The sequence below is a fragment of the Balaenoptera physalus genome, assembly GCF_965194825.1.
Source record: "Balaenoptera physalus genome assembly, chromosome: 9".
Taxonomy (NCBI): domain Eukaryota; kingdom Metazoa; phylum Chordata; class Mammalia; order Artiodactyla; family Balaenopteridae; genus Balaenoptera; species Balaenoptera physalus.
In genome coordinates this window covers 21,356,467-21,381,305 of record NC_138888.1, presented here as the reverse complement: position 1 = coordinate 21,381,305, position 24,839 = coordinate 21,356,467, and the positions used below count along the sequence as shown (strand labels likewise).

Below are 24,839 nucleotides of genomic sequence, written 5' to 3'. Positions count from 1 at the left end.
CTTCTAATTTAGCATGGCTTCAGGGCAACCTCAAAAAATGGTGGAAAGGTAGATTAGCTTTCTCAGAAATCTAGTAAGGGGAAGGAGATATTATTTACGTGTTCCAGGTAAAGAAAATGGAAATGATATCCTTTCTAAAAGCAAGAGCTGTGAAAAAGCTTATCATGTTCAAGTACTCTCCCATCTGAGGTCTTGCTGAGATAGATGGCATATTTTTCATTTTGTACTTAGGTAGCTTTGCTTTGAAATGCTCATGTATTTAGATGAGTCTCACAGACACAATGTTCAGTGAAGGAAGACAGACACAAAAGAGTATGTTGTATAATTGCGCTAAGCTGAAGTTCAAGAACAGGTAAAACAAATCAGTGGCGATGGAAGTCAAAACAGTGGTTATTTGGGGGCATGGATGGAGAGGATGGTATTGACTGGGAAGGAGCACAAGCAGGTTTTCTGGGCCTGGAAATGACCTAGACCTTGATCTGGATGGTGGTTGCATGTACAAAATCATTTGCTTGCTGTGTGCATGTTATACCTCAAACGTTATTTTGAAAAATCTTCATAGTATTAATCTCAGTGACAGTGGGAAATACTGATTTCATCGCAAGTCCCTTTAGCTAACTTTATCGTTTCTCTCAAGTGACAGGGGAATGGAAATTGGTAATTTGGGAGGCAAATTATAGTCTAGTATATAATTAATTAACTAGTGAATAAATATTAGTCTTCCTCCAGAGAAACTAAAATTCCTTCATTTTACTCTATTGTGGCAACATTTTTCACATTCTATTCTTTTTTTTTAAAAAAATCCAATCTATTTTTAAAAATTAATTAATTAATTAATTAATTTATTTTTGGCTGTGTTGGGTCTTCGTTTCTGTGCGAGGGCTTTCTCCAGTTGCGGCGAGCGGGGGCCACTCTTCATCGCGGTGCGCGGGCCTCTCACTATCGCGGCCTCTCTTGTTGCGGAGCACAGGCTCCAGACGCGCAGGCTCAGTGGTTGTGGCTCACGGGCCCAGTTGCTCCGCGGCATGTGGGATCTTCCCAGACCAGGGCTCGAACCCGTGTCCCTTGCATTGGCAGGCGGACTCTCAACCACTGCACCACCAGGGAAGTCCCACAATAATTATTATTATTATTATTATTTTTTTTTTTTAATTTTTTGGCTGTGTTGGGTCTCCGTTTCTGTGCGAGGGCTTTCTCTAGTTGCGGAGAGCGGGGGCCACTCTTCATCGCGGTGCGCGGGCCTCTCACTATCGCGGCCTCTCTTGTTGCGGAGCACAGGCTCCAGACGCGCAGGCTCAGTAGTTGTGGCTCACAGGCCTAGTTGCTCCCCGGCATGTGGGATCTTCCCAGACCAGGGCTCGAACCCGTGTCCCCTGCATTGGCAGGCAGATTCTTAACAACTGCGCCACCAGGGAAACCCCCTTATTCTTTTTTTTTCTAATAAAAAAAATTTTTTTTTTGAGGTCTAGTTTCAAATCGATTCAAGTAAGGTCAGGTGCAGAAGGGAGCAACCTAGTCAATTACAATCCAGGTTTCACATGAGTCTCTTGACCTCTGCTCTTCTCACATACCTGGAACCGCTTGTGAAATTAACAACAACAACAAAAATCAAAAATATCTACAGATTTACTTCTAGTGACAAGTATGATGTGACCAAGAAAGTCTATAGGTGATGCATGTAGAAGGGCAATTGGAGATATTTTTCTTTGAATTTAATTTCTTGTTTACATTCCGTTCTTTTTCTCTTGCTGCATTTCAAAAGATGGTGGCTAAACAATTTAAAATATATTTTTAGCCATGATTATTACCTTAATGCTGATTATTTTTAAAAGGAACTATCAGCAGGTGAAAAGCAGTTTTCTTCTGCGTCATCTAAGATCTAACTCTAAAATTGTATTTTTCTCAGATTTTTATCTAGTGTTATATGCATTGATATATAGAAAGTTCAAAAATTCTCTAGCTCCTTTTTAAAAATTTCACATTTAACCATTTCACATGTTCAAGGATAGGACTTTATAAATTTGTTTTTATTTTTTTCCATAAAGATGTCTCATGTGTCTCTTATGAGCACGGCACTGTGATAATGAGAACATTTTTCTTGGCATTACTTTAAAAGGTCAGCCATCCTTAATTTGTTCACTTTCGAGGCATTCCCTCCTTGATTTCCACCGGAAAGGCTACTCATCTTGGCTGTCCCAGTTCAAGTCTCCCCACTCCCTGGGATATAGTCCCAAGCCACCCCAGCCAGAGTTTACTAGTCTCTCTGCTTTTGCCTTTATTCCAGCACCTCCCCAGTTGGCTGGCATCATTGACCACTGATCATGTCCGCTTCCCCCACCTTACCGCGAACTCTGTAAGAGGAGGAATCCTGTCTTACAGTTTGCGACAGGGCGAGTCATGGCACCGACTTAAAGCAGCCCTTGCACTGTGGTGGTTAAGAGGGCCAGCTCAGGAGGCAGACAGACCTGACTTCTGATCCAAGCTCTCTGCCACCTGCTCGGTGTGTCACTTGAGGAAGATACCTATTTATTCATTACCTAGTCATATATTTAGTTGATAAATATTTATTTAACCTTTCTCTATTATGAATATAAACACACACACACACACGATGTCCCAGATACTGAGTTAGATGCTTAGTCTCTGCGTATCTGAGTTTTCTCATCTCAAAAATGGGACCACTAATGGTACTTATCTCAGAGCTATTGTAAGAATTAGCATGAGCTAATGCAGGTAAAGTCCTTAACACAGTGCCTGGCACACAGTAAATACTCAGTAAATAATAGTGATTATTAATTCTGCTCTTAATAAAGTGCTTGTGAATTTCCACTTTCAGGAAAGAATGAAACCCAGGATGTGTCAGTGACTAGTTCATGGTTGGGTCTGCTCATCAAACTTCTCACACCAGTGTGAGCTGTGGGATTTCTGTTCCTGAATTATACCACTCTTCTCCTGTGCCCATGAGTTCAGGGAAAAAATGGATAAGCTAGAAAAGCTATCCTCCATTGTCATGAAATAAATTTCAGTCTTTTAAATTTACTTTTGATTCCCAAATAGAAGTTTATTGTTGAAAATAATTGAGCTTCAGTGATTTAAAAACGAAGTACAAGTAACTTAAAACATTTTTATTCCCAGATTTGTCATTCTGTGTTAGCAGTACATGCTACTAGTACAGCACACACGCATGTGTTGGGGATCGCCTCTGTCTGTGTGGTTCCACAGTAACTGATCAGTAGTAACTGGGCCCACTGTCTACTCTTTTGCAAGATATTAGATACCACTTACCTTATTGGGATCCATCCATCATGTAATACAGAGTGTTGAAACAGCAGTTTGATGACCTGTAAATATTCTCTTAGTGATAAAATACTGGGAGTTGAAAGCATTAATAAAGGGAGATTTTGGAGAGAAAAATGGGCAATTCTAAAACATATTACTTCCTAAAACTTCGAGCAGAAATCTTTACTGTTGATAAATGACACCACGCCCGAGGTCTCTCTACAACTGATACCCTGTCCCCTAGGAGTCTCCTAAGTCCTCATCCTCTCCTTGCTAGTTAATCCACATTTTTAAAAATGAACCCCTTATTTTAGAATAGTTCTAGATGTGCAGAAAAATTGCAAAGACAGTGCAGAGAGTTCTCATATACCTCCAGCTTAGTTTCTCCTGTTGTTCATCTCTTCAATGAGTAGAATACATTTGTTACAACCAAGGAAGGAGTTTTGGTGCATTATTATTGACTAAACTCCACAGTTTGTTAGGATTTCACTAGTTTTTCCCTAAGATCCTTTTTTTTGTTGTTGTTCCAGGCTTCCATCCAGGATACCACTTTACGTTTATTCATCATGTCTCCTTAGCCTCCTCTGGTCTGGGACAATTTCAGACTTCCCTTGTTTTAATGACCTTGAGGTGTATTTATTGGTCAGGTATTTTGTAAATGTCCCTCAATTTGGTTTGTCTAATGCTTTTCTTATGGTTACAGTGGGGTTATAGGTTTCAACATCTGATTCTCATCCATCATATCAAGGGTCCATGCTCTCAACATGACTTATCACTGATCAAGTTAACATCCATCACTTGGTTGAGGTAGTGTTTATCAGGTTTCTCCACCGTGAAGTCCCTCTTTTTCCCTACCTTTCCATACTGAAGGCTTTTTTTTTTTTAATTGTATATATTTATTTTTGGCCGCACTGCGCAGCTTGTGGGATTTTAGTTCCCTGACTAGGGATCGAGCCCAGGCCCTCGGCAGTGAAGGCGTGGAGTCCCAACCACTGGACCTCGAGGGAATTCCCTATACCGAAGTCTTTCGAAGGAAGTCACCATGTATAGCCCACATTTCAGGGGTAGGGAGTTAAGATCCACCTTCCTGAGAGTGGAGTATTTATATAAATTAATTGTGATTCTTCTGTACAGACTTTTCTGTTATCCCACATTTATTTATTTATTCAGTATTTATTCAGTATGGACTCACATATTTATTTTATACTTTGAATTATTATCTAATACTGCACTGTTTATTTTGTTGCTCAAGTTGTTCCATCTTTGGCCTGTGGGACTCTCTTAGTTGGCTCCTGTGTGACTTTGACATTCTCTCATCAGAATGTTTTTTGAGTGCTTGTTTACTTTCTGGCACTATAAGATGCTCCAAACTCATCTAGTATTTTCCTTGCTCCAACCCTAGAAGCAGCGATTTCTGGAAAAAAGTCTGATCCCTTTTATTGGAGAGTGCTATTAGAAACCAAGACCTGAGTGCTGACTGGGGTGTCATTGCTTCTAGCCCCTCAGAATGAATAGGAAATACACGTGTGTATACTGAGCCCTGTATATACACATACCTATTATCTATCTGTCATCTATCTATCTATCTCCTTCTTTCTCTTTCTCTTGCCAAAACAGGAGTTCATACTGATGCCTCCAACTCTAATTCAGTGCCACATGGGTCCTTCTAGCTTCCCCCTTACTTGTCTGTAACCTTCCTTTCCAAGACTGACAAATCTGGCTCCTAACATCCACCATCAATTTGTTCCATCCAGTTTACAAGTATACCAGTTTCAGAATTAACTCCTAACGCCATGTAATGCCACACATTTTTATTCTTCTGTTCCTTTTCCCTTCCCTTCCCCTGGTCATTCATCCTACCCCCAAAAGGAAGAGATTTGATCCAACCCAATGTAAATGCTGATTAGCAAGAGAGTAAGGGTCTCTTTTAGACAACTCAAAACAAGGATAGCCACTTGGCTTCCCTAATCCAATCTCTTCTGCGACGGCTCATAGCATCCGTTCCCTCTGACCTTGTTGTCTACTTGGTTCTGTGCCCAGAACTGGATGTATGCCCCTGTCTGACAGCATGTTTTCTAAGTCACTGTTTTGTGAGAGAGAGGCCTCATGTAAGGGTAGGAAATAAAGTTAAATCTTCCCTGAGTGCAGCCCTAATGTTTCTTTGCCATGTGTTCTGTGGCCTTTAAAGAGGAAGGTGACAGAATTATAGTGGAAACATAAAAACTGTAATAGAAGTAAAATATATATATAGTGATATTATTACATAAGCATAATAACTTACAAAGGCACAAAGAAAATAGCCTAGAAGCCATCTATTAAGGAAATAAACTTTGGTTTGCTTGTTTTCTTACTTCTTTTCAGTACTTGATTTTTTAAAAAATAAATTTATTTATTTTTGGCTACATTGGGTCTTCATTGCTGCACACGGGCTTTCTCTAGTTGCAGCGAGCGGGGGCTACTCTTCGTTGCGGTGTGCAGGCTTCTCATTGTGGCTTCTCTTGTTGAGGAGCATGGGCTCTAGGCACATGGGCTTCAGTAGTTGTGGCATGCAGGCTCAGTAGTTGTGGCTCGCGGCCTGTAGAGTGCAGGCTCAGTAGTTGTGGCACATGGGCATAGTTGCTCCGCGGCACGTGGGATCTTCCCGGACCAGGGATTGAACCCATGTACCCTGCGTTGGCAGGCAGATTCTTAACCATTTTGCCACCAGGGAAGTCCCTAAGTTCTTGATTTTTAAATGTCAGATGTTTTTGTACAATGCCCTTTTAATAGGTACATTCTTTGGTCCAATAAAATCAGTATGAGTAGTATTGTAAGCATATACTTAGTACAGCAGAGTATTATCAACACTTTTTTTTTTTTTTTTTAACCACATATGAGTTCGCTTTAATTGTTTTTGTTATTACTGGGCTTCAAAAATGTATTCTCATTAACCTTCAGATATGTAAGGATAGGGACTTCCCTTGTGGCACAGTGGTTAAGAATCCACCTGCCAATGCAGAAGACATGGGTTCGAGCCCTGGTCCGGGAAGATCCCACATGCTGTGGGGCAGCTAAGCCCACGCGCCACATCTACTGAGCCTGTGCTCTAGAGCCCGCGAGCCACAACTACTGAAGCCTGCGTACCTAGAGCCCGTGCTTTGCAACAGGAGAAGCCACTGCCACGAGAAGCCCGTGCACCGCAACAAAGAGTAGACCCCGCTCGCCGCAACTAGAGAAAGCCCGTGTGCAGCAATGAAGACCCAATGCAGCCAAAAAAATTTAAAAGTTAAAAGATATGTAAGGATATTTAGAGGACAGTTGAGGCCATCTTTGCCACTGTTTTTTTTCAGAGTGGCTATCACTTTCTTTAGAATTAGTACCGGGAATTCTTTTATTGAGGTTCTATTCTAAATGATCTTTCACCTACGAAATTTGTGAGGTGGAATGTCCTGCCACATTTGTCTCACTTTCTCAGTGACTGAAATAATTGTGTGGAGAAAAACCAAAAATGAATATCTAGACTATTAGAGAACTATTGAACATTATAACAATACTACAAACTCGTATTAAATAGGGTTAATTTTTCTAAGAATCCTTGTCATTCAGTTCTCAGATCTCAAAGAAGAGACTCTCCAAGTCTATAATTTAATTTATATGATAATTATCTAGCTTCATTGATTTTTGGCTTCTGTGGTCACAGTAGCGCTGGGATTATCTAACTGATAAATTTCTGTTTAAATGAAAAGTAAAATCTTCATGTATTTTCTGGATCTTACTGGTTGGTGGTGCAGGGAAATCCTGTTAGGAACGAGCTTATTTTGGTGGGAAGATAGACTGAGCTGTGTCGTTTAAAATGTCTACACTTGAACAGCTAATGACTGTTTTTAAAAATATTTAAATAATATTTACTTGGCTCAATATTCTGTGATAACCTAAGTGGGAAAAGAATTTGAAAAAGAATGGATACTTGTAGGGGTATAACTGAATCACCTTGCTGTACACCTGTAACTAACACATCATTGTTAATCAACTATACTCGAATATAAAATTAAAATTGAAAATAAAGGAACTTATTTACAAAAACAGAAGTAGAGTCACAGATGTAGAAAACAAACTTATGGTTACCAGGAGATAAGGATGGGGGGATAAACTGGGAGATTGGGATTGACATATACACACTACTATATATAAAATAGATAACTAATAAGGCCCTACTGTATAGCACAGGAAACTCTACTCAATACTCTGTAATGACCTATATGGGAAAAGAATCTAAAAAAGAGTGGATATATGTGTATGTATAACTGATTCACTTTGCTGTACAGCAGAAACTAATACAATATTGTAAATCAACGATACTCCAATAAAAATTTTAAAAAAATAATTAAAAGTAAATAAATTTTATTAATCTCCTCCTCAAGGAGATTTTAAATTAATTAATTAATTGAATTAAATATTTTTAAATGTTGATTTCCAGTGTGAAAAAGAAAGTCCTGCTGAATGACAGGTCACTCTTCATAACATGTAAGTGGATCAAAGTAAACATTTAAAACAGGAAAATCAGGGACTTCCCTCGTGGTCCAGTGGTTAAGACTCCGTGCTTCCACTTCAGGGAGCACGGGTTTGATCCTGGGTTGGGGAACTAAGATCCTGCAGGCCGAGTGGTGTGGCCAAAAAATAATAATAATAAATAAATAAAAAGATGGATGTTAAAAAAAATAAAAATAAAACAGGGAAATCAGACTTTCATCTGGGCTTTACCTGGCAATTTGTTCTTATCTGTGTGTAAATGCCAAATTCACTAGATTTGTTGTGAAAAAATTTTTTGAAAGTTTCAAAGTGACTTTAATGGTAAATTGGTCCAAAAGAAAAATAATAGAATTATCAATGGTCCTGGCAGTATCCTAGGTGTTTGGAGGAAAGAAAGGAGTAAATATTCTGTTTATACTACTCCAAATCAGGTGGCAGTCCCCTTCATGTTCATGATTTACAAGAAGTACAATGGCAGTGTGGCCAACTGTGCCGACGTATGGTTCCTAATTGCAAGTGTGGTTTACTGTAATAACCCAGTAATTACAAAATTATAGGTGGATTCATTCAGTCAGGAAAAAGGTATGTGTGTGCGTGTTCTGCTGTGGTCATTGGCACTGGCCCAGGCCCCTTCCGGAGTAGAGATAAAGACTAAAACTAAATGCAAAATAAAGAAAGGTATGGCAGTTAATGTCTTATGTAGCTATGAATTTAACATGAAGGCTTTCATTTTTCAACTACCTCATTCAGTCTCCCCATCTGTCACCTTCTGTCACCTAAGGAATATTTAATTTTTGTTTTCATTTGTTTTTGTCTTCAGGAGAAAAAATAGACTATTCCTTAGTGTTTCAGATCAAAAGCAGAATTCTGATGGAGTGTCAGGGAACCGGATATGTGGGTTGAGAGAAAATGAGAACTAAATGTGTGTCTATAGCCATGGAGGTGAATTTGAGATGGTAACTTTAGTTCCCATGTTTGTAATAGTCAGTCCTTTTATATTTCACAGCATTTAAATTGTTCAAAATTGAGCCTTCAGCATAAAGTCTCAGTGGAGAAGAAATACCATATGGTCAGTTTCTCCCTGGGTTTGCCCCTAGTTTAAGGAAGGCAGTTGGACAGGAGTGGAAGTAAAGTAAATAAGGATTTTACTTTTTAACTCTGGCTTAGCTTCCAAATTAGTACTTCCCATCTCTTTGCCTGCTGCACTTGGCCAACGTGGCTGGGGTAAAGTAGGGTTAGGAACCATTTACAGAAGAATCAGTCACTGCTGAACTTGCATTTCTGCCTGAAATTAGAGTTGACTTTATGAGTGGGAAGAACAGGATTTATCATTCTTGTTTGGAAGGAGAACTTACAAGGATTAAGGTATTGGCATTGTATTGACTGCCTTTTTTCATTCAGTTTAAGATTCTCCTGGTTCTTGGTATGTCAAGTCATTTTTGATTGAAATTTAAAACATTTTTGTATTATATTATGAGACTGTAAATGTTATGGAAACCTTTTGTTTTAACTGGCTTTGTCTGACACCTCTCCAGCAAGGGAAGCGAGGGGTGCCACCTCATTACTGCCAGGCGGAGGTAAAAACCCAGGTTCTCCCTTCATCCTCTGTTGATATCTGGCAGCAGAAATGGGGGGAAGGGTCTTCATTACTCTCGGGCACGGTTCAATTTCCAGATCCCCATGTGGTCTCTACTGACACCGTAGTGGGTGGAGGTGGTCTTGTTCCCACTGGGCAGTGGTTTGGTGTGACCCCAATACTGACGGGGAAGGAGAAGAAGAGATACCTCATTACTGGGTATGGGTGGAAGACCAGGTTCCCACATGGTCTCCACTGACATTGTAGAGGATGCTTCATTAACAGCTAATGCACAGGAAGGTCCTGGCTCCCTACTTGGTCCTCTCTGATACCACTCTGATAGGGGTTTTGGGGCTCCTCATTAGAGGGTAGAAGTCTAGTCTACCCACTCAGCCTTTCTTGGCTTGGATGGTCATAGTTTCTTCTGTGGTGTTTTGCTGGAGTGGAGCAGTTATTGTCTAAAAGTTTTCTGTCTTGCTAGGCTGTCCCTTTCCTGCTCCTTTGGCTAGAGAGAGCAGGCTTTTGTTGAGCAGTTTTGGTCTGTGCCCATTGGTGTTTTCAGGTTCAGCTGCAAGTCTGGAATACATGAGACTAAAGGAAAACCCAAGGATCTTACCTCCATGTTGTTTCTTAGGTCCTGAGGTCCCAAGCTGGCCTACTTTCTTTTCACCTTGTACAGTCTTTTCATGTTTCTTTTATATATAACATTCAGGGGTTTTTTTAGTTGTATGTAGCAGGAGAAGTAGGATAAAGTAAGTCTACTCCATTTTCCTAGAAGCAGAGGTTCTTGCCATTCAATTTTTGTTTTATTTTTCCCATTTTTTTTTTTTTTAAAGAATGGGGAGAGGGAGAGATGAAGAGCGAAATCAAGCCAGCCTTTCCCAAGGCATTCATTCATTCATTCATTCATTCATTTATTTATTTATTTATTTATGGCTGTGTTGGGTCTTCGTTTCTGTGCGAGGGCTTTCTCCAGTTGCAGCAAGCGGGGGCCACTCTTCATCGCGGTGCGCGGGCCTCTCACTATCGCGGCCTCTCCTGTTGCAGAGCACAGGCTCCAGACGCGCAGGCTCAGTAATTGTGGCTCACGGGGCCTAGTCGCTCCGCGGCATGTGGGATCCTCCCAAACCAGGGCTCGAACCCGTGTCCCCTGCATTGGCAGGCAGATTCTCAACCACTGCGCCACCAGGGAAGCCCAATTTTTCCCAATATTTTATTGTGAAAGTTTTGGAGATGGAAGAATTATGCAATTAACGACCACACACCCACCACCTAGATTCAACACTTAACATTTTGCTATATTTTACTATATTGTAAATTTATCCATCTCCATTCCATCTATCCATCAATTTATTACTTTTGATGAACATCAGTACACTTCATCCCTAAACATGTCAGCGTGCATGCCATTAATTGGACTTCACTACTTATTTATGGTTTTTTTAATGGTAGATTTTACATAAAGTAAAATGCACAGTATCATAAATACCATTTGATGCATTTTGTATAATCCATCCTTTATTGAGATAATTTCCATCACTCCAGGAAAATCCCTCAAGCCTCTTCTCAATTAATTCCCACCTCCATTTCACTCCAAGAAGCAACTACTGTTCTGGTTTTCTTTCTTTCTTCTTCTTTTTTCTGTTTTCCCATAAATTCATTTTGCCTTTTTTAGAACTTCATATAAATAGAACCACACAGTATGTACTCTTTTGTGTGTTGCTGTTTTTTTCCAGCACAATGTTTTTGAGATACATTCACATTGTTTGTAGGTATCAATGGCTCCTTTTCTTTAAATTGCTGAGTGCTACTTCATTGCATGAAAAATACCATAGTTATCCATTCTATAGTTGCTTCCCATTTTTTGCCATTAAAATTTAATCTTTGGGGTAATGTAAGTTATCACCATCTTCTTTCTGTTATGAACATAGTGTAAGGCAACTTAAGGTTTGAGGCCTTTCTTCTGATTAATGAAATGATTGAGGCACATAAAGATATGTTCTGTTACCTACGACATCCATATTTTCCACGTATTTTTTGTCATTCGTGATAGTTATCAGTTTATTTGAAGCTAAAAACTTTTTTGTAACAGAAGTAAAAGATAGTTTTAGTATAGTAAAATTTAGAATTTAGCTTCTTGGCACTAAATTTTATTTTGTGAAGGAAAAAAAACCTGGTTTTAACTACACCATAACTGTCATTTTCATTACTGAGAATGCCAAACTAGTCTCTGGAGGAACATCCTGTTTCACTTAGAATACTCTATTTCTGCACAAAATATTGATGTAGTTGTTGCAGATGGATTCAGCTGTTTCGCAGACCCTTATTTATCTGGCCTTACCTTTCATGTAGGTCTCTTGTTTCTTTTCTGTTTCCTCAAAATGATTATCTAAGGGGACTATAATTTCTGAAGGATTGATTTATTGATTGATATTAGAGGAGCTCTACCGGCAGGGAAATGGGGCAAAATAAACTTTATGTGAGATTCCAATTAAAGTGGGCATGCTTACTTTGAACAGTGCAGGAAGACATAGATGATGTTGTTTCAAACTTTTATTACAGCTTTTCTCTGACTTGACTTTCTTTATACAGTTGACGGACTGGACAAAGCTTCTCTAGCAAACTCAGATGGCCCAACAGCAGGCTCCCAAACACCTCCCTTCAAGAGAAAGGGGAAACTCTCCACCATTGGTAAAATCTTTAAGCCTTGGAAATGGAGGAAAAAGAAGACCAGTGACAAATTTAGAGAAACATCAGCAGGTAGGAACATCATTTGTTAGAAGATAAATTGTTAAATTTTCCAAAAGGTAAAAAATTATATCTTGCAGGGTTTTTTTTTTTTTCAGGGAAAAAATTAATCTATATTTGAAATGAAATTATTTCATTTAAGGGTGAAACAACTTAGGGTTCTAATCTGCCTTCTTTTCCTACTCACTTTGGCTTTCTAACATAGTCTCGTTTTTAAATATGTACTTGTAAATTCATATAAAAAATTAATGTGTAGGGAGAGGGAGGTGAAATGGAAAATTAGAAGTGGAAATGTTATTTGTCAGTATTGTAGCTGCAAGTATCCATTTTTACACACACATACGAACACTTATCTGTCTACTTAGTTCCAGTAACACGATCCTATTTGTCAATGAAGAATTTTTTAAATGTCTTTTAAATGTATTTGTTCTGTGGGCAAAATTTAAATGGCTGTATGAAGGAAAAGTGTTGCTATAGTTATGAATTTTAAATTTCCATCATGTCCTTAGGACAAATAAATGGTCTGTGTCCTAGAGGAGTCATAACCCTAATGGTGTGAAAACTTTTTATTGTTATTTTATTTTGTGGATTTGTTAAACCTTAAGAATTACATTATTTAGTACCTTTCATATGGACTTATGGAGGAAGTTGGCCTTAAATCTCAGGCCAGAATTAAGCCTGATTTAAACAAATGTCCAGTATCAGGGTATTGTTTAAGGTGGAAAGGCATAATTATCTCTTGGTGTAAGTTTAGCTTTCTCCACGTTTGTTGTCTAAAATAATCCCTTCATCAAAATTCCTCACTGCACCAGAAACTAATATTGTCCGTGTATGTACAGGATCACAGAGCATATCTTACTGGTCTGTGCTGAGATAAGAGTTGGCCTTTAGTTCTAGCGCTGTGACATAAAAAGGAAAACACCATCAATAGCGCAAGGGTGTAGGATAGAGACACCAGGGCTTCCTAAAGAAAATTGTCTCTGCTGCTTTTGCAGCTGTATCATTTCTTTGAGAATTTAATATTTAAAAAGAAATAATGATACTATTTCTGGGATTTGTTTCAAAATGATCCTGGAGGAGAGGGGAGTATAGATGAAAGAAGATCGGTCACAAGTTGGTAATTGTTTAAGCTGGGAGCTGGATATATGGGGTTCATTATTCTCATATCTCTACTTGTAAGTACTGGAAAGTTTTTACAATAAAAAGATAGGCAAAGACAAAAGACTTGGCTTAGGCGCAAATAATGATAGTTTGCTTATTGAATCCTCTTTAGTTCCTAACTGGTTTCTTGGGTTAGGAGCAGTGGGAAGGGATAGACAGAGTGCTGTGCTGAGAGAGGACACCTGGGTTCTAGTTGTGTCTTGGCCACCAAGGTACCGTGTGACCTTGAGCAAGTCAGATCAGAGTTGAATGAATTGAATTCTAATGTGCTTTCAGTTCCAGATTCTGTTGTGGATCCTTGACTCCTTCCAACCCCTGACTGGGCATCTTGTTCTGCCTTGTTCTTCAGTTGTAGATGGAAATACACTGGTCTTCTTAAGTACTTCCCGCTCAGGTTTCCCTAAGCATTGGGGGAGTCTAGCTCGTCGAGTTACCATGGATAACCAAGATGCAAATAGGGCTCTGGACAGTAGCATTAAGAAGACATTGAAAAGAGATGATGAAAGTCTCTTCATTTGTCTCCCTTGCCCTTTTCCTGGGTCTGGGCTGCTACCTTCTCTCTCCCTAAAGTAGAAACAATTACAAAGAACTTCCCTTCATCTTTTCTTGTCACTCTTTTTAATTATTTTAATAGTAGGGAGGCTGTAACATTTCTACCAACCCAGAATATTTAAGAAAAGATATTTTAAACAGCATTAAGTGTTATTTTATATTATCCCATATTTATTGAGGATAGCCTAGCAATCTCTGTATTCTGTTTCCTTTTCAAATTCACACAAGATTTTATATAAGTTGAGCTCCAAGAAGTTATTTATGGGTACTATATTTCTAGCTCCTAAAGACTACTGAACCACATTAAAAACTTGAGAAAGTTATTAGATGTCTCATTAGATTGGTTTTTGTTTTTTGTCTTTGCATCAAAATTGTGACATAACAGAATCAAGTCAAGCCAAGTGGATGTGTTAACAATTCATTGTGAATTTTTCTGCTACATTTACTTGCATCATTTCTTTTTAAACCCATGTTATTACTAATGCTTTATTTGAATTTCGCAAGATGGTATCAAGTGTCTCAAGTATTTTACTGTCACTATATATATATATTTTAATTCAATTTCTGCTGAGTTTTATGGAATGTATTAGTAAAGCTTAAAATAAACGGAGGAACAAAGTGGTGTAACATGTTTTTTTCACATTGAGGAAAGATGTCACATCTAGAGGAAAACTGATGCATTTGGAAATAACCAAGAGAAGGGTGTTTTCTTCTCTAATACATTGTCTCAAACAGTGAAATCTAGGGGTTTAGATATGACCAAGGCCAGCTCCATCAAAGAACACCTTAGGCAAGATCCATAATATTTTGGGATATGAAAGAATATGAATTTCTTCCAAGAAGAGTAACTCTTCTTCGTTTGTCCTTCTCCTAAGCTCTTGGCTTTACAGTCATATGGACATGACTCTTACTGTGTTCTGTTATACAGCGATTAATACCACTTTTCCTAGTCTGGGTGTCTGTTGTAGGAATTTTTAATTGATGGTAGGTAGGATGCAACACTGATTTATTAATGCCATTGTAATAAATGCCATTGTTCTCACATGTTCATGGTGGTGGAAGTTAAGAAAGGTCCTGTGTTCTGTCTGCTTGGTGGTCCTTGAGTCAACTAGATTTTGAAAGGCTGTCTTGTCCTATAAGGCTGGCTGGGCTTATGCCCCGACTTCAGGTTCTCTGGCCTTGTTTTAAAGCAGAAAGTTACCCGTATCTTCAGCTCTGTTTAGGATGGTCCATAGGCTATTGGGTTCTAGGACAGAGTAGTCTTTTCTGTTCACTTTCCCTTGGTGATTCTTTTCTTCGATTTTCATCTCCTGGGTGAAAGGGTCCTTCTTTGGTTCCACCTAAGCTCCATCCCTTCCCTAACTTTAGAACTCAAAATCTCATTTACACTTTTTTTCCTATATAATCATTTCTTCCCTTTTTATTGGGGGGGGGGCGGTGGGTAGCTAGTGGCGGCTGAGGTGCCTCCCTTTGGGTCTTTATGTGTGCTTTCATCTCCCCAAAGCTGACAATACAAACAAACAGGCTGTTCCTCTAACTTCTACATGGGCGGTTACAACTAAGATCAAAGGTCTTAAAAATCTACCCTGTGTCTGCTGCTTCCACTTCCCTCCTGCACTCTCATCTCCTTCCTTCTGCAGTCTGCCCCTGCATCCAGCACTCCATTGAGGGGACTCCAAGCCTCCCAGTCCTGACATTTAGTGTTATTCTCTCATTTTCATCCATCTCAGTCTCTACAAGATGTGCCATTGCTGTTGTGTCCTTCCTTGTTTTACAAAATAGCTCTTACTTGATTTACACAAGGTGTCATTATCTTGGTTGTCTTTGGCTTTTCTTTCTCTTTTGTCCCCTCTCTTCCCCTTCCCATTTCCCCTAAACCCGTGCAAGAGAGGTTCGCTACCTGTCTCAGTCCTTCTCTTTTTGTGAACGTGCCCTTCTTCATCCTTCTTTCTTCTCAGTGCCCACATCTCTCGAACCCAAGCACATCTCCCTGAGCACCTCATGGGCAGTAGCGCCTGAGGACTGTGTGTTAACTCAAAACCCATTCTTATGGTCTACATAGATCTACACTGAAAACGTGGTACATGCCAGGCACTGATTAATTTGCTTCTGGGTGTCAATTTTTTAATTAAATAATCAGAATTTTATAGTGAGAATTTTAAGAAACTTGCATCAGATTTTACTCTCACACAGTGAGGGGAGGCATTCAGTTAAGTTGGACTGTAAGACTGCAGAGTTAGACCGAGAAATTTTCACAATGAGAGGTTACAACGTCTACAAGCAGAAGAATTGCTGTGAATACGTGCTGTGTGTCCCCCGGTTTAGAAGAGAGGGTCTGTAGACCTATGACCACACTCAGTTCTTCCTCAAACCACTGAGTGACTGGGCAGGTGACTGGAGTAGCAACCACTGAATTCCACTCCTCCCTAAAGGTATCCCAGGCTTTAAACAGGATATGAGATACCAACGTTGATCTTTTACAGGAATTACTCTTTGACGTTGTTTAAGGCAATGGCACCAAACAGAGATCTTACAACTTGATTCTTTATTCTCTTCAACACATATCCACAGTTAATACTTAACATTAACATTAATACTTAATACATTATACTTAATTATACTTAATACTTAATACATTAACTTAATACTTAACATCTAAAATGTCTTCAGCTTAATATCTTTACTTTTTTCATAACTTCTACTTTCACAAATACTTCTGTGTTTGGGGATAGTATTAAAATGTAATATCAGGAATAGAAACAAATTATTTTTGGTGAAGCAAGATAGAAAATTTAAAGTTCACTTGGCGGCAGTAGCAGTCACCAGAGGCTTTCATTATGCTCACCCTACTTGTCTTTCATGCATTAACTTAAACTTTCGTTTTAGAGAGGGAAGGTACTGACACCTGCTCTGAATGAGCACAGAGAGGGAGCAGAGAGGGAGCGGGTAAGTCCTATGTACAAATACTTTCCAAACCAAAGTAGATCCCCTACCATCCCCAGCTACCCCTGCTATTGCACACGTGACTTTCTTTGGCATCCAGGCTTTGACCATGGAGTTCTTTGATTCGTCCTTGCTTTTTACCATCTTCTACATTCTGTTAGTTCCTAAACCTTTGATTTATTTCTCCTAGTGCAGGCCTCTACCATCAGCCTTTCCTCTCGGTTCCCATTGTCTGGTCCTTATCACTCTATGTCTCAATTATTGCAGGTGGCCTCTTTGCTCTACTTAGGTATTAGCTGTCCTAGTTCTAGAAAGCTATGGAATGCTAGAGGAGGCAGGGAGAGACTGGATTCTGGCATTAAGCCTGCCTAGGAAGGGAACCTAACCCAGCTAGTGAGGCTGACAGAGAAGATTCAGGGTGGCACAGCCTGTCAGGAACACTAGAGTAACCAAGATAACATCCAGATCTCAGGCCAGTAAATAGAGCAATGGGTCCTTCACAGCAAAATGGCATGTGTTCCACCAGGTAGGGTAGCCTAACAGAGCACCCAGGTGAGTGAGACTGGGAAATCCAAGCAAGCCTTAGGAGCCAGCATGTTCTTTACTTAGGTGGCAGTATTCATGGCAGATGGTGCTGGAACCAAAAAGACTCAAACTGGGTCCCCATCTTTTTTTTTTTTTTAAGGGACCAGGGAATAGAGCTGGTAACTAGGACAGGAAGTTACCAAAGGATTCAGGACAGAAGCTCACTGCTTGAAGGGGAACACAGGGGATAGGTCTGTGGGAGTGGCCTCCTCAGACCCCAGACCTCAGGTGCTGGAGCTCCTGTTGCTACAGGGGCACAGCCCAAGAGCTGGGTGGCCGGAGAGAGCAGGGATTATTGTGGTTTTGGGAAAATAGGTGGGGAAATCTCTCCCCTCCCTCCTCTATCTAGATCATCCTGGATACCACTACAGGAGGTCTTCCTCAGGTGGAACTTTGGTCCTTTGCCTCTTGCCCAAAAAGTGTGACTGACTCCACGTGGTTTCCTAAATGAATTCCAGACTCCTCAGCTCGCCGCAGTGTAACCCAAACTGACCTTTCGTGTCTTATCTTTCTTTATTAGTCACTTGCCTTGGACTTCTGTCACCCAGGGTCCCTCGGTGAGCATGCCCGGAGCCTCTGTGTCCCCAGGCCTTTCTTCATGCTCTCCCCTCTTCCTCTGGGCACCTTTCTCCTACAGCTGCACCTGGGAACATACTGCCAGCCATGCAAGGGTCCTAACATGTCTCTTCTTTCCTGAGGATGTTCTTGACCTTGATTGTGCTTCATCTAGTAGGCACCTCCCCTCCTGTGCTTGTCCTCCTGTTATGACATGTGTACTTTGACTTCTCTCCTAGTTCATGTGTCTGCTACCAATTTACTGTGTAAATTATTTGAGGGCAGAGACTATCTCACTCATCTTCGCCCCACTTCAGATGCTTTACATGATCATTTGAACCTGGTATGTACTCTTAACATATGCCTTGAATTGGTTATTTATTGGATATCCACTATAACTAAAACTACAGCCCTGGGTGCTCTAGGACTTTATAAAAGAAATTGAAGATTGAAAAAATATCATGGAAAAGATAAAGACAATAAATTAAAATACAAACCAAAAACATGTACTCACAGTTACAGCCATGTACAACCATTAAAAAGCCAGTAAAATAATCAGGGGAAATTTCTTTTTCTTATCTTTTTGCCCTTATTTAAAAAGAAGTTACACTCCTAAATAAAGAAAATCAAGACAATTTATTTTCATTATAATTGTGACTTTTATTTGTGTTGTTAGTAATGGGGAAGGAATGCCCGCCCAGATTTTTAGATAACATTGTTGCAAGTTATCAGCCTTCTAGGAATCAGAGTAATTTGCAGAAAGTCATCTGCTAAAAGCTTTAATTTACTGAAGGTACTCTCACTCCCTAATAACATAATGGCTATGTTTTTATTGAATGCTATTATGTGCCAGGTTCTGCTCCAAGAACTTTATTCATATTAACTCGCTTAATCCTCAAAGGTTATAAAGTTTAAGTGCTACTGTTATCCCAGTTTTACTGATGAGGACACTAAGGTCAGAAAATTCAAATGACTTGCCCAAGGAAACACACCTGGTAGGAGCCAAAAGCAGTATTTGAAGCCAAGCAATATGGTGCCACAGCCAAATTTTTTACCATTACACTATGTGGCCTCTTTAGAAGATAACTTCATACTCAGACCAGTAAGGATTGATCATTGAAAGGTGACCCTAACACCTGGATTTGCTTCATATACTGGAATTTTTGCTGTAAGAAGGATTCGGTCTGAAGAATTATTTTTATTCTACTTGACTAGCCTGATTTCAGCAGTGTACACAGAAAATTGGTTGAAAAGGATCAAAATTATATTTGGTTCATTTAAGATACTATTCTTTGTAATCATAGAGGCATAATGTTGCTGATAGTGACTATTTTCTATATCTTGAAGGTAGGGCAAAGTTAGAGGATTTTCCCAGGGTGATATTTGTTCAGGACTGATCTGGTTGCATTAATAAATGGCAGCCTTTTGATTTTCTCTATCTTGTTCCACTAAGAACATGGAAGTACCTTCATGTATCATTCACTCTCACACCATATTGGAGGAAAGGAAGAAAATCTCTCCCTTTTCGCAATTTACAGCAGCAGAGGGACGTTACATAGCCCATAAAGACCACACAGCACATCCTGGTCCATGTAGGGCTCCTTGCTTATATGTTAGATAATACTCTTCTGTCCTCTCAACAGATGTTTATTGAACATCTACATCTACTATATGTCAGGCACTGTTGTAGACTCTAGTGATACAGCAGGAACAAAAGAGATAAATTGCTTTCCCTTATGGGACTTACATTCTAGCAGGGGTAGGAGACAGAGAGTAAACCCAATAAGTTAGTATATTAGAACGTGAGAGGAGAAAAAATAAAGCAAGGAGTAGGGAATGTGGGAGGGAAGTTCCAGTTTAAAATGGGGTGGTCAGGGACTTCCCTGGCGGTCCAGTGATTAGGACTCTGCACTTCCACTGAAGGGACACAGGTTCGATCCCTGGTTGGGGAGCTAAGATCCTGCATGCTGCGCCGCGCGGCCAAAAAAAAAACCCAAAACAAAACAAACCAAAAAAATTGGGTGGTCAGGGAAACTTTACCGGGAAGGCAACATTTGAGCAAAAAACAAGAGGGAAGAAAAGAAAAAGCACTCGGGGAAATCCTATTAAGTGATCACATGAGTTAGAGATGCATGAATTTTCTTCTGCCTAATAATGGTGTTAATGTGCTGTGAATGTAATCCAGTATAAACTTTACTCTATCCAATAATTTAACAATCAAAATGCTTCACATTCATGAACCTCATGCTTGCTAATCTTTTATTTTTTTTTAAATTGATTAATTTATTTTTTGGCCATGCCATGCGACATGCAAGATCTTAGTTCCCCGACCAGGGATCAAACCCGTGACCCCTGAATTGGGAGCAAAGAGTTTTTGTTTTTGTTTTTTGAATTTTATTTTATTTTATTTTTAATGCAGCAGGTTCTTATTAGTTATCTATTTTATACATATTAATGTATATATGTCAATCCCAGTCTCCCAATTCATCCCACCACCACCCCCACCCACTTTCCCCCCTTGGTGTCCATACATTTGTTCTCTACATCTGTGTCTCTATTTCTGCCTTGCAAACGAGTTCATCTGTACCATTTTTCTAGATTCCACATATATGCGTTAATATACGATATTTGTTTTTCTAACTTACTTCACTCTGTATGGCAGTCTCTAGGTCCACCCACATCTCTACAAATGACCCAATTTCGTTCCTTTTTATGGCTGAGTAATATTCCATTGTATATATGTACCACATCTTCTTTATCTATTCATCTGTTGATGGGCATTTAGGTTGCTTCCATGACCTGGCTATCGTAAATAGTGCTGCAGTGAACAATGGGGTGCATGTGTCTTTTTGAATTAATGTTTTCTCTGGGTATATGCCCAGTAGTGAGATTGCTGGGTCATATGGTAGTTCTATTTTTAGTTTTTTAAGGAACCTCCATACTGTTCTCCATAGTGGCTGTATCAATTTACATTCCCACCAACAGTGCAAGAGGGTTCCCTTTTCTCTACACCCTCTCCAGCATTTGTTGTTTGTAGATTTTCTGATGATGGCCATTCTGACCAGTGTGAGGTGATACCTCATTGTAGTTTTGATTTGCATTTCTCTAATAATTAGTGATGTTGAGCAGCTTTTCATGTGCCTCTTGGCCATCTGTATGTCTTCTTTGGAGAGATGTCTATTTAGGTCTTCTGCCCATTTTTTGATTGAGTTGCTTGCTTTTTTAATATTGAGCTGCTTATATATTTTGGAGATTAATCCTTTGTCTGTTGATTCGTTTGCAAATATCTTCTCCCGTTCTGAGGGTTGTCTTTTCGTTTTGTTTATAGTTTCCTTTGCTGTGCAAAAGCTTTTAAGTTTCATTAGGTCCCATTTGTTTATTTTTGTTTTTATTTCCATAATTCTAGGAGGTGGGTAAAAAAGATCTTTCTGTGATTTATGTCAGAGTGTTCTTCCTATGTTTTCCTCTAAGAGTTTTATAGTGTCTGGTCTTACATTTAGGTCTTTAATCCATTTTGAGTTTATTTTTGTGTATGGTGTTAGGGAGTGTTCTAATTTCATTCTTTTACATGTAGCTGTCCAGTTTTCCCAGCACCGCTTATTGAAGAGACTGTCTTTTCTCCATTGTATATCCTTGCCTCCTTTGTCATAGATTAGTTGACCATAGGTGCGTGGGTTTATCTCTGGGCTTTCTATCCTGTTCCATTGATCTATATTTCTGTTTTTGTGCCAGTACCATATTGTCTTGATTACTGTAGCTTTGTCGTGTAGTCTGAAGTCAGGGAGTCTGATTCCTCCAGCTCCGTTTTTTTCCCTCAAGGTTGCTTTGGGGGCTCCCCTGGTGACGCAGTGGTTAAGAATCCACCTGCCAATGCAGGGGATATGGGTTCGGTCCCTTCTCTGGGAAGATCCCACATGCCGTGGAGCAACTAAGCCTGTGAGCCACAACAATTGAGCTGGTGCTCTAAAGCCCACGAGCCGCAACTACTGATCCCACGTGCTAGAACTACTGAAGCCTGTGCGCCTAGAGCCCATGCTCTGCAACAAGAGAAGCCCCCACAATGAGAAGCCCACGTACTGCAACAAAGAGTAGCCCCCGCTCGCCGCAACTAGAGAAAGCCCACAGGCAGGAATGAAGACCCAACCCAGCCAAAAAAAAAAAAAACCCACAAAAACAGAATGCTTTGGTATTTGGGGTCTTTTGTGTCTCCATACAAATTTTAAGATTTTTTGTTCTAGTTCTGTAAAAAAATGCCATTGGTAATTTGATAGGGATTGCACTGAATCTGTAGGTTGCTTTGGGTAGTATAGTCATTTTCACAATATTGATTCTTCCAATGCAAGAACATGGCATATCTCTCCATCTGTTTGTGTCGTCTTTGATTTCTTTCATCAGTGTCTTATTCTGAGTACAGGTCTTTTGTCTCATTAGGTAGGTTTATTCCTAGGTATTTTATTCTTTTTGTTGTAGTGGTGAATGGGATTGTTTCCTTAATTTCTCTTTCCGATCTTTTGTTGTTAGTGTATAGGAATGCAAGAGGTTTCTGTGCATTACTTTTGTATCCTGCAACTTTACCAAATTCATTGATTAGCTCTAGTAGTTTTCTGGTGGCATCTTTAGGATTATTTATATATAGTATTATGTCATCAGCAAGCAGTAACAGTTTTACTTCTTCTTTTCCGATTTGGATTCCTTTTATTTCTTTTTCTTCTCTGATTGCCGTGTCTAGGACTTCCAAAACTATGTTGAATAATAGTGGCGAGAGTGGACATCCCTGTCTTGTTTCTGATATTAGAGGAAAGGCTTTCAGTGTTTCACAGCTGAGTATGATGTTTGCTGTGGGTTTGTCAATATGGCCTTTATTATGTTGAGGTAGGTTCTCTCTATGCCCATTTTCTGGAGAGTTCTTATCATAAATGGGTTTGAATTTTGTCAAAAGCTTTTTCTGCATCTATTGAGATGATCATATGGTTTTTATTACTTAATTTGTTAATGTGGTGTATCACATTGATTGATTTGCGTCTACTGAAGAATCCTTGCATCCCTGGGCTAAATCCCACTTGATCATGGTGTATGATCCTTTTTAATGTGTTGTTGGATTCTGTTTGCTAGTATTTTGTTCGGGATTTTTGCATCTATGTTCATCAGTAATATTGGGCTATAATTTTCTTTTTTTGTGATATCTTGTTCTGGTTTTGGTATCAGGGTGACGGTGGTTTCGTAGAATGAATTTGGGAGTGTTTCTCCCTCTAAAGTTTTTTGGAAGAGTTTGCGAAGGATGGGTGTTAGCTCTTCTCTAAATGTTTGATAGAATTCACCTGTGAAGCCATCTGGTCCTGGACTTTTGTTTGTTGGAAGATTTTTAATTACAGTTTCAATTTCATTACTTGTGATAGGTCTGTTTATCTTTTCTAATTCTTCCTGGTTCAGTCTTGGAAAATTGTACCTTTCCAAGAATTTGTCCATTTCTTCGTGGTTGTCCATTTTATTGGCATGTAGTTGTTTGTAGTAGTCTCTTAAAATCCTGTGTATTTCTGCGGTGTCGGTTGTGATTTCTCCTTTTTCATTTCTAATTTTATTGATTTGCCTCCTCTCCCTTTTTTTCTTGGTGAGTCTGACTAAGGGTTTATCAATTTTGTTTATCTTCTCAAAGAACCAGCTTTTAGTTTTATTGATCTTTGCTATTGTTTTCTTGGTTTCTGTTTCATTTGTTTCTGCTCTGATATTTATGATATCTTTCCTTCTACTGACTTTGGGTTTTCTTTGTTCTTCTTTCTCTAGTTGTTTTAAGTATAGGGTTAGATTGTTTATTTGAGATTTTTCTTGTTTCTTGAGGTGAGATTGAATTGCTATAAACTTCCCTCTTTGAACTGTTTTTCCTGCGTCCCATAGGTTTTGGGTCATCGTCTTTTCATTGTCATTTGTTTCTATGTATTTTTTAATTTCTTCTTTGATTTCTTCAGTGATCTCTTGGTTATTTAGTTGCGCACTGTTTAGCCTCCATGTTTTTGTGTTTTTTACAGTGTTTTTCCTGTAATTGATTTCCAGTCTCATAGCATTGTGGTCAGAAAAGATGCTTGGTACGATTTCAGTTTTCTTAAATTTTCTGAGGCTTGATTTGTGGCCCAAGATGTGATCTATCCTGGAGAATGTGCTGTGTGCTCTTGAGAAGAAAGTGTATTCTACCACTTTTGGGTGGAATGTTCTATAAATATAAATCTACCTGGTCTGTTGTGTCATTTAAAGCTTGTGTTTCCTTATTTATTTTCTGTTTGGATGATCTGTCCATTGGTGTAAATGGCGTGTTAAAGTCCCCTACTATTATTGTGTTACTGTCGATTTCTCCTTTCATGGTTGTTAGCATTTGCCTATGTATTGAGGTGCTCCTATTTGGTTGCATAAACATTTATGATTGTTATATCTTCTTGGATTGATCCCTTGATCATTATGTAGTGCCCTTCCTTATCTCTCATAATAGTTTTTATTTTAAGGTCTATTTTATCTGATCTGAGTATTGCTACTCTAGCTTTCTTTTGATTTCCATTTGCATGGAATGTCTTTTTCCATCCCTTCCCTTTCAGTCTGTATGTGTCCCTAGGTCTGAAGTGGGTCTCTTAAAGACAGCATATATATGGGTCTTGTTTTTGTATCCATTCAGCCAGTCTGTGTCTTTTGGTTGGGGCATTTAATCCATTTACATTCAAGGTTATTATCTATATATATGTTCCTATTACCATTTTCTTAATTGTTTTCTGTTTGTTTTTGTGGATCTTTTTCTTCTCTTATGTTTCCCACCTAGAGAAATTTCTTAGCATCTGTTGTAAAGCTGGTTTGGTGGTGCTGAATTCTCTTAGCTTTTGATTGTCTGAAAAGCTTTTGATTTCTCCATCAAATCTGAATGAGATCCTTGCTGGGTAGAATGATCTTGGTT

The 24,839-nt window shown here is 39.2% G+C and overlaps 1 protein-coding gene across 9 annotated transcripts in view; it reads left to right on the top strand.

Moving 5' to 3' along the window:
• PHACTR2 (phosphatase and actin regulator 2) overlaps nucleotides 1–24,839 on the top strand; it is a gene marked incomplete at its 3' end in the record, with an annotated part of 253,202 nt that overhangs the window by 147,012 nt on the left and 81,351 nt on the right. For all 9 annotated transcript variants that reach the window (XM_082474585.1, XM_082474584.1, XM_082474590.1 and 6 more), the window contains exon 2: nucleotides 11,957–12,124. In XM_082474585.1, the coding sequence (XP_082330711.1) occupies nucleotides 11,957–12,124 (168 nt within the window). The remainder of the gene's footprint in view (nucleotides 1–11,956; nucleotides 12,125–24,839) is intronic.